The sequence below is a fragment of the Myotis davidii genome, unplaced genomic scaffold, assembly GCF_000327345.1.
Source record: "Myotis davidii unplaced genomic scaffold, ASM32734v1 scaffold132, whole genome shotgun sequence".
In the NCBI taxonomy this organism is placed as follows: Eukaryota; Metazoa; Chordata; class Mammalia; order Chiroptera; family Vespertilionidae; genus Myotis; species Myotis davidii.
The window spans coordinates 1,665,118-1,675,709 of NW_006285258.1; the positions used below are offsets into that span (position 1 = coordinate 1,665,118).

General features: G+C 39.4%; 1 protein-coding gene across 1 annotated transcript in view; it reads left to right on the top strand.

The window, feature by feature from the left end:
• The window catches only part of DMXL2 (Dmx like 2), a 145,315-nt gene that overhangs the window by 86,081 nt on the left and 48,642 nt on the right, over positions 1 to 10,592 (top strand). The window contains 3 exon segments of the mRNA XM_006755995.2: positions 443 to 562; positions 3,498 to 3,725; positions 7,597 to 9,273. Coding sequence (XP_006756058.1) covers positions 443 to 562; positions 3,498 to 3,725; positions 7,597 to 9,273 — 2,025 coding nt within the window.

Below are 10,592 nucleotides of genomic sequence, written 5' to 3' on the forward strand. Positions count from 1 at the left end.
GCGGCCTGCAAGGCAGGCGGGGAACGTTAGTTTCCTCCGTCACTGAAGCAAGCAAGCCTCATGTTAGTTTCAAGCTGCCTGGCTGCCGGCCGCCATCTTGGCTGGCAGTTAATTTGCATATCACCCTGGTTAGCCAATGGAAAGGGTAGCAGTCATACGCCAATTACCATGTTTCTCTTTTATTAGATTAGATGCTTATATTGTCCCATCTTTGACTAGTAGGTGTCCCTTCATGTTGGCTTTTGTGTACTGTTGATGCCTCATTAGTCTTCGTTATCTACCTGAATCTTTGGTACAAAAATTATATAAAACTGCTTCTAAATGTCTATTCTTCCTTCTTCCTCCCAACTTCTATGTATATAAGAGATGTTTTTAAAAAGTTTCTTTCCTTTTTACCCTATATAAACATATTAACTTAAGTATCCTTTTTCTTTAACAATAGGGTATCGCCCACCACCCTTTTCAGAAAAGTTCTTTCTAGTGGTCATTGAAAAGGACAGCAATAATTACTCTATTCTCCATATGTGGCACCTTCATCTTAAATCTGTACAGCCATGTTTAGGTAAGTAGTTATATTACAATTTTTATGATATAAAATTTTATTTTACTGAATATACTTTAGATTACTTAGTTCTTTAAAGTGAAAATCGAACTGTAAATTGAGTTGGGGAATCGAAGTTTACAGTATATGTGCCAGACTTTTCATTACATCATAAATCATTAATGAAACCAGTGATCTAAGAACATTATGGATACATTAGACATTAAAAAAAAACCCCAAAGCTTGACTGACTTATTTTTCCCATCAATACTTAATGTTTATTATGACTATGTCTCTTTAAGCCAGTTTTCTATAGAATTAATGTTGTACTTTTCTGTTGATTAATACATAATGCCTTCTGATACAGTGTACATTAGCTTAGTATCACTAAGAGAAGTAGATTTGCTATTTAGAAAAATATGGTGGAGCATCTGAACTGTAGCTCATAAGTAGCACTGTTTTGGTAGCACATTAGGAAATGCACTATTGGTAAAAAATTATTTCTGCCATGCTTTTGCTATGTACATTTATAGTAATTTTTTAAAGCAAAATAGAAAATCTATAATATGAAGCAAAGGAATTGAGCAAAGATCTTTCTTTCTAAAACAAGCTTACTTTCTGAGAGAGAATTCTTAAAGTGAAGAACTATAAGATAGCCATATCAAACTGAATCTCCTTTAAACTACTTAACTCAAAATATTTATTAAAATATTTTATTCTTTCTTATAATTATATAATTAACTGATATTAAACACATTAAATATTTATTACAGTGAACTAGTTGTAAATATACACACACATACATATATATTTTTTTCTTTCTCTTTGTAATCTAGATTATCACATAATGGTGTAAGTAGCACTTCTAACTGAGCCATGAACTGGCATTAGAAAAGCCAAATGATTTGATAGAACCTTTTACCTGTGGCTAGTAAAATCTAATCTTCTTGAGCAAGCAGGAATTCAAAACTTATTTCAAAACCTTTGGAGTTTTAATACTTGGCATTACATGTTGTTAAGAGTAGAGGAATCTAAAACCATCTCATCAGGAAGAGAATTTTTAACTCACTAGAGAATATAGTATTTTATGGAGTTGGGCACAGAGCCAGGAGTGGTTCTAAAGAGATTAATAGAGATTAATAGAGGTGGTAACAGATCCCTGTGGTAGGACAGGAATCACGTGACACTTTCCTTTTCGTTCTTATTGCTTATGAGCGAAGTGTCCCACTGCAGTTCTCCGAAGGCCAGGTCTCGTGTAGAGTTGCTTGTTTACCCTGTTTGTGACAATAACATGTGAATACAAACAGTAAGATTGCAGTGGAGTCTAACAAATAGTATGTTCTTTTCCACTCAGACAGAAAGCACCTGCTTTTCAGGTAATATTCACAGCTGCTTTAACGTAGTGTATATTGCCATTCACAGCTACTACTTGAGTTTATCAGTGTGTTGAAAATCCTGGCAGAGTTTGAAATGATAGGCTTAAATTTAGATGTGGAAGGAACATGCTGAGTAACTTCTAGGTGTCAGGTACTGAGATAGGTGCATTATATATGAGATAGGTACTCTCCCACTTTACCAATGGATTAATATTAAATAACTTGACCAAGGCCCACATATCACAAAAATTGTTTTCAAAATCAGGTTTCTGACTCTGAAGCCTTTGAATCTTATTTTCTTTCTTAGCATGATATACATGAAAACTGCCTATTTTGTAGGAAGGGAAGAGGGCAGTTTCCCTGTTTTGCAGATGAGAAAATAGCCAGAGGCGGTGGAGTGTGTTACCTGAGGAAACACATCTAGTTAGTGATGGAGCTGCTGGATAACTCGATAAGTTTGTAGTCTTACTCCATTTTACAAAAATTGTTTTTATATTTCTTCTTGAGTGGCCTGCCATTATAAAATAGAGTGATATATTTGACTTCCACCAACAGGGATTGATTATCTCTTGGTGTTCTGGTGCTTCTTTAGATGTACAAAGCAATAAGATATCATCCTTGCCCTTGATGAATTCATAATCGAATAGGGGGAGATAGACACATAACCAAATAAACACAATGCAAAATATCCCTCACATGTAGCAGAGCACAGGTAACCGAATCTGCTTAGAGATTTACACTTCACTCCAATGTGAAAGAATGAAACTCATTGGAAGAAGATCAAGGTCAGTGTGCCTTACAAAGCCAGTCAACTTATACTATCTTAAATTTGATGGGAACTTTTATTTTTTGTATTTGTTCTTGAAATCATTCTTTTGTTTCAGCATGTACTATTTAAGAGGCTCGTATTTTAGTATCTTCTTTGCCACAGCTAATTATATGACCTTAGGAAAATCATTAAGTTCTCCAGGTTTAAATTTCTTTATTAAGTGAGGTGGTACCTTATTATTTCTCAAATTTTGATTCATGGCTCATCTGTTTCAGCAATACCTGGGCTTATTAATGCAGATTTCTGGGATCTACCCCAAAATAACCGTATCAGTGTCTCTATGGTTAGGCCCAGGGAACTTGATGTTAACAAGTTCTCCAGGGTTTTTGTATGTCTTAAAGGTGAGAACATTTGACTAGATAGCTTTTACATGTTGTGATTCTTCCCTGACAGTCTCCTTGTGATGGAGATGCTAAGAGTAAAAGGGCAAAAAAAAAAGTTGTTTTTTTTAATTATCAAGGTAACTGAGCAAAGTCTGAAAATAATCTTGTTTTCAAAGTACTTTTTAAAAATTCCTTGCTGCCTCCTGCACACTCCCTACTGGGGTTGTGCCCCCAACCAAGTATATACCCTTGACCAGAATCGAACCTGGCACCTTTAAGTCTGCAGGCCGACACTCTCTCCACTGAGCCAAACCAGTTAGGGCTCAAAGTACTTTTAAGGAACCATGTTTCTTAAATAAAATTTATTCTACTTACATGTGTATAGTGATGATAGTAATATAGTTAATAATTTTGTAATTTATTTAAAGCTAAAGCTTCAGAAGGTGTTTCATCAGAGAGTCTACTTTCAGTCCCTGGACAGAAGAATGTAGACTCTTCTCCAGAAGTCTCACCCAGTATAAGCCCCATGCCACATTCTTCATCAATTGCCAATCTTCAAACTGCCAGTAAACTGATTCTGAGTTCTAGACTGGTATACAGCCAACCTCTTGATCTCCCAGAAGGAGTTGAAGTAATAAGAGCAACCCCTTCAGCAGGTAAGGTAACTTTAAGACCAAGTAGTTGTAGCTCAGAGTGATCTTCAGTTGCTAAAATGCCTGAACTCCTCTGAAATTGACATTGAAATGAAGATTTATTTTCTAGTAATGGTACATCTGTTTAGAAACATTCTTTATAAGTAATAATCTGTGATAAATGTAATCAGCTTGACAGAAAATGGTATAAATATTTTAAAGTGAGGCTTCTTGCCTGCCCTATGATTTCCTGTAAATAGGAATATTGTTACAGCAAAATTGTAAAGAACAAATATATTCGTTTGCGCATCCTTAAAGCTTACTTTTTAAAATTAAGATTTTTCATCCACATCATGCTAATCATGTCTCACTTTTATTAAGTATATTGAACAAGAGTTGGCAGATACTGGTGGCGAAAAAAATGTAGGCTATACAATTATAGTTTGCCTAGTCTAGAATGATACTGACTTTAACATGGTGGATAAGATAGCTTGGAGGGCAGGATTGGAAGACAAATTTAAAATGATCTGCCACATGTGGAATTGTAATGGAAGAGTTCCTTGAATAGTATTTTTGGGGAACTAAAATTAGAGGCTCAGATGTTTAAGTAGCTTTTCCACTTTTACAAAGGTATCAGTGGACTGGAACTTGAATATAGGTCTTTTGACCCCAATCTTAATTGGTACTACACCTATCTATACTATTATATCTACACTATTGTACTGCTACTAGAGGCCTGGTGCATGGATTCATGCATGGGTGGGGTCCCTCAGCCTGGCCTGCACCCTCTCACGATCTGAGACTCCTTGGGGAGATGTTAGAATGCTGGTTGTGGCCTGATCCCTGCAGGCTGGCCAAAACCGGCAGTCAGACATCCCCCATGAGGGATGTGGCAGTGCCGAAGTGGCAGGTGGCCGGGGAGGAACCCAGCCTGTGCTGTGCACAGCTCCGCTGCTCATCCTGGCCCTGCTGTGCCTGCTGATCCCACCACTTGGTAGCCCTGCTGCAGCGGCGGTAGAGGCTCCCACCGCTGCAGCAGCACTCGCCAGCCGTGCACCTGGCTTCTGGCTGAGCAGCACTCCCGTAGTGGGAGTGCACTGACCACCAGGGGACAGCTCCTGCGTTGAGAACCTGCCCCCTGCTGGTCAGTGTGCGTCACAGCAACCTGTCGACAAGTCATTCCAGTCATTCGGTCTTAATGATCGCTTAGGCGCATACACACACACACACACACACACACACACACATACACACACTAGAGGCCCAGTGTACAAAATTTGTGCACGGGGGAGGGGGGTCCCTCAGCCCGACCTGCACCCTCTCCAATCTGGGAGCTCTCGGGGGATGTCCAACTGTTGGACATCCCAGTTGGACATCCCTCTCGCAATCCGGGACCTCTGGCTCCTAACCACTCACCTGCCTGCCTGCCCTAACCACTCTGCCTGCTTGCCTGATCCCCCTAACTGCCCTGCCCTGCCAGCCTGATCCCCCTAACTGCCCTCCCCTGCCGGCCTGGTCACCCCTAACTGCCCTCCCCTGCCGGCCTGGTTGCCCCTATTAACTCTTTTTAAAATCTTATTTTCTTCACACTCAATTGCATTTGACTTCCTTATCGGCTTCTCCCTCTCACACTATTTTTCTTTATCCTTTATGTAACACTTTTTTCTATGGACTCATCATTTATAAACTTTTCTTTCCTCCTTATTGCCTACTTCTGTTCCATCATCTTTTTTCCCATCTTTCTCCTACACTCCCCCCGCCACATTCCTTCTTTCCTTTATCTTTACCCCTGCCATCCCTCCCCTTTTCCTTCCTTCCCACCTTAATTTTTTTCTTCACTTCCTCCCTTGGATCTGCTTTGCTCCCCCTCCCTTTTCTTCCTTCTTCCCATTCTCCTTTTAAGCTCTACTGGCTCCCCTTTAAAATTTTCTTCCCTCCCTCTTTCTCTCTCATCCTACCTTTCCCATACATTCTTCTCTACTTACTTCCACTGTTTCCATATCTATCTACCTGCCTAATTCACTATCATTTATCTTTTTTCTTTTCTGACTCCTACTTTTAAAATCTGTCCCCAGTACATAACTATACTTTTCATTATTGCTTTTACAGTTCACTCATACATCCTCTTTCCTTCTTTAACCCTTTGAGTGCCAACCAATATCCTAGGATCTATGCTAAAATTGCCAAGGCATTTTTACAGATTTTACAGCAGTTTAGGAAAAAAATTATGAATCGCAAGTAAATGAAGTTACATATTCAAAAACTTAAGGAAACCTTTACTACATTTGTTTTCATCTTTGACATATATTGTTTGCTGATTGTATTATAAAATACTAGTAGAAAAAAAATTTGAACAAAACATATAACGTTAAAATAAAATTAATGTTGACTTTGAATACATGAATGAAGATACTGCGAAAGACAGGAGGAGCGCGATAGCACTCCCGGCACTTTTGGCGAAAGACGGGAGGAGTGCGATTGCGCTCTCCTGCTGGAGTTGGACCCCAGCATCTCTCCGACATTCTAGGGGTCAACTGCTCTCTACTGACTCCTTTATAAAGTTCTTCCCTCCTTCCTTCCCTTCTTAAAACTTCTGTTGGGGGGGGGGCATTAACCCCCAGCTCAGGACTCGGCCCCGGCCAGGTATTCGCCACCCAGCCTTCCCCGGCCTCCCCGCTGCTGTCCTGCTCCCATTCCCTGCCTGGGATGCCTTGCCCAGCGAGGGTGGCCAAGGCCCGCACGGCCTGGGTGCTGCTGCCACAAAGCAGGAGCGCCTCTGATCAGAAGGCCTCGGACCATCCACCCACTCTCTCCCAGACCCATGGGCACCTCCCTGCCAATGGCCTGTGTTGGGGGCCACTGCCCAACTCCCATGTCTGGGCAAGGTACCCCTCTCTGGACACACCTTCTTCGCTGCATCCCTCCCCTCCCCCCCCAAGGTCACCACCCCCTCCCGCATGCAGTCCCGCGTTTCCTTCCCTTTTCCACTGCAGTCGCCACCCCCTCCCGCGTGCAGCCCCGCGTTTCCTTCCCTTTTCCATTCCTGTGTCATATTCTTGTTCCCTTTCTATATTTCTGTTTCTCCTCTCAGCCTGTCTGCATGCAGGCCTGCCTTCCCCTCCCTCTCCTTTCTTATCCCCTCATATCGTATCCTATCCTACCCAGGGCCTTGCAGCTGCCTGAGCAGAGGGCGGGACGCAGCCTGCTGATCCAGTCATGATGTGATGCTGTAACAGACAATTTGCATATTCCTCTATTATATATATATATTACATTTCAACTATAGGATGATAGATGGGCAGTGTTAGACTTTCGCAGCCAGAAATAAATATGAGGGTCTGGTTTAGTGTTAAGAGAGCATGAATTAAATCTGGTAAAAAGGGTGAGATTTAGCGGTCTGTTTAGCTGTCTGAAAACATTTTGATGGTAGGAACAGGTCTAGGGTCTAGATTATTTCTGTGCCGATTGGGGACATTAAAAGGTCAAATTGTAAAAATTACTTAAGCACCTATGAAGAAAGTGATAAAAGATAAGAGAACGAAAGTCCAGTGAGGCAGGTTGTGGCAAAAGAATATAAAATTCAGCAGATAATAGATTTATTTATTAAAGATTGAACTGAATTTTTAATAAAATATTTGCCTTATTTAAGCTTAATGACCTAAAAATAAATTAAGTGATTATTATTGCATATTTTGATTTTACCAATGAGCTGTTCAATACTTTGATACCTTTGGCCAATGGACAGTTAGTGTCACACACTAGTTAGGGATGGGGAACTGAAGAGTTTTTTTGAAGAAGTCATAGAGACTTTGGATTGATCACATTCCAGAATTTGATTATGAGCATATTATTTTGTGGTTCTAGTATTATGACTGTATACTTTTTCTTTTTTAAGGCCATCTGAGTTCTTCATCAATTTATCCAGTGTGCCTTGCACCTTACTTAGTGGTTACTGCTTGTTCTGACAACCAAGTACGCTTCTGGAAATGTAGTATGGAAACCAACGTACAATGTAAAAGTGATGAGAAGGAAACCTACCACTGGAGGAGATGGCCCTTGATGAATGATGAAGGAGAAGATAATAGCAGTACAGTGAGCATTGTGGGAAGACCAGTTGCTGTTAGTTGTTCATACACAGGTCGCCTTGCAGTGGCTTACAAACAACCTATCCAACACAATGGTTTTGTTTCCAAAGAATTTTCCATGCATGTTTGCATATTTGAATGTGAATCTACGGGAGGATCAGAATGGGCTTTAGAACAAACAATTCATCTTGATGACTTAGTTAGGGTTGGGAGTGTAATTGATTCAAGAATCAGTGTTGACAGTAATCTGTTTGTATACAGCAAATCAGACGCCCTTTTGAACAAGGATAGATATCTTATTCCGAATATCAAGCATTTGGTACATTTGGATTGGGTATCAAAAGAAGATGGCTCCCACATTCTCACTGTTGGGGTTGGTGCTAATATCTTCATGTATGGGCGGCTTTCAGGAATTGTGACTGAACAGACCAACTGTAAGGATGGAGTAGCTGTCATTACTTTACCACTAGGGGGTAGCATCAAGCAAGGAGTTAGGTCAAGATGGGTTCTTCTTAGATCTATAGACTTAGTGTCTTCCGTTGATGGTACACCTTCACTGCCTGTCTCTCTCTCTTGGGTAAGAGATGGAATATTGGTGGTAGGGATGGATTGTGAAATGCAGGTATATGCACAGTGGAAGCATGCTGTCAAGTTTGGAGACACTGAAGCTGATAGTCCTGATGCAGAAGAGACCGCAATACAAGATCATTCTGCCTTTAAATCTAACATGTTGTCAAGAAAAAGTATTGCTGAAGGAGCTGCTATTACTGATGATGTTTTTTGTTCACCAACTGCAGTGCAAGATGGTGGCCTATTTGAAGCTGCACATGTACTCTCCCCCACTCTCCCACAATATCATCCAACTCAACTGTTAGAATTGATGGATTTAGGGAAAGTTCGCAGGGCTAAAGCTATTCTCTCTCATTTAGTAAAATGTATTGCAGGTGAAGTTGCAATAGTTAGAGATGCTGATGCTGGAGAAGGAACTAAGCGACATTTTTCTCGAACCATTAGTGTAAGTGGCAGTACAGCAAAGGATGCAGTCACCATAGGAAAAGATGGTACTCGAGATTACACTGAGATAGATTCTATTCCTCCACTACCATTATATGCATTACTTGCTGCAGATCAAGATACAACCTACAGAATTTCAGAAGAAAGTACAAAAATACCACAGAGCTATGAAGATCATACCAAAAGTCAACCAGAGGATCAATATTCACAGCTGTTCCAAATACAGGATCTAATAATAGATGATATTGATTTAGAGCCAGAAAAGAGAGAGAAAAAATCAAAAGTAATAAATCTTTCTCAATATGGACCAGCTTATTTTGGCCAAGAACATGCTAGGGTACTTTCAAGTCATCTTATGCACTCGAGTCTGCCAGGCCTTACCCGTTTGGAGCAGATGTTCCTTGTAGCTTTGGCTGATACAGTGGCTACCACCAGTACTGAGCTTGATGAAAACAGAGATAAGAGTTACTCAGGTAAATATTCTTACTAAAAATTTATGAAGTTATCATTAATAGAACTATTTGTGTTATCTAAGTAGTGACTCACATATTAAATTGCAGTCTTTTAACCTTGCAGGGAAAAGACCTCTTTAATAGACAATTACTGTTACATAACATGATTAGTTGTGAAAGAAAAGACAATTGAGATAGGCCATGACTTATGGTTATGACTTCATGGATTCATGATATCTATGTGCTTTCCTATGAGTTTGACACTGAAACCTTTGTGTGATTTTGGATATAGTCTTTTGCTTTTTCAGATTGATTTCTATCATTTGTTTCTTTATTGACCTACTTTTAGTCATAATAATTTGTTAATTTTACTATTGAGCCATGAGGCTTATAGGCACTGGCTCAACTTGTTCATTTTACCATTTCTAGGTATAAATAATTTTTACAATTACCTACTTTTCTCCACAAAGTCTTTTCATAAGGAGGTTTTTACACATCTTAATATAATGTGTGTCTTGCTTAATTAATTCTGTAACCAGAAGAGTTTTGGCTGCCTCTTGAAACTAGATTCCGTTCTCTTTTATGCAGATAGTTGAAGGTAATGGTTTTGATTGTAAATGATAGCGTTAGCAAAGGACACCAAAAATGGTCAATCATTTATTCAATAAAATTGTGGAGGAGTGAACAGTTACTATGTGCCAGGCATTTTATGTACGTGATCATATTTATTTAGCATAATAATCTCCTAATAGGTAGCGATTACTATATTTAATTTTATAGATGAAGACACTGATCCTTAGGAAAATTAAGTGACTTATCGAAGATTCCACAGGTAGTGAGTGACAGAACTGGGGTTGGTATGTGGTTTGTTGCCTTCAAGTCTGTGCTCTTAACTATTTCACAAGATTTCTAAATTTGAGGAAAAAGGGCTGTTCCTCAAAGCCACCAAATTATATATATTTGTAGAGGTTTATACCCTTGTAATATATCCCAAAGTTTTCACCTATGTAGATTAAAATAACTAGAGACCTTTGACGGTTTTGCCTTGTGACCTATTTTCCGACCATGCTAATTTAGAAAATTCTAATAATTATGAGTTTGTGTACAATAGAGCAACATTTTTTCTAGAATAGCCTTACGCCTTTGTGTATAATATAATATATATTAGAGTTTTTACTCTGAGACATTAAGAAAATAGACCTATGCCACAATCCATGAAAAGTAGTTTAAACTTCATGATTCAAAACTATATCATTGGCTAAGCAATATAAAATGGCTCATCCTGGTCACAGTGAACTTTCTTAAGGTAGAGAAGGCAGGAATTAATGTCTCCATTTCCC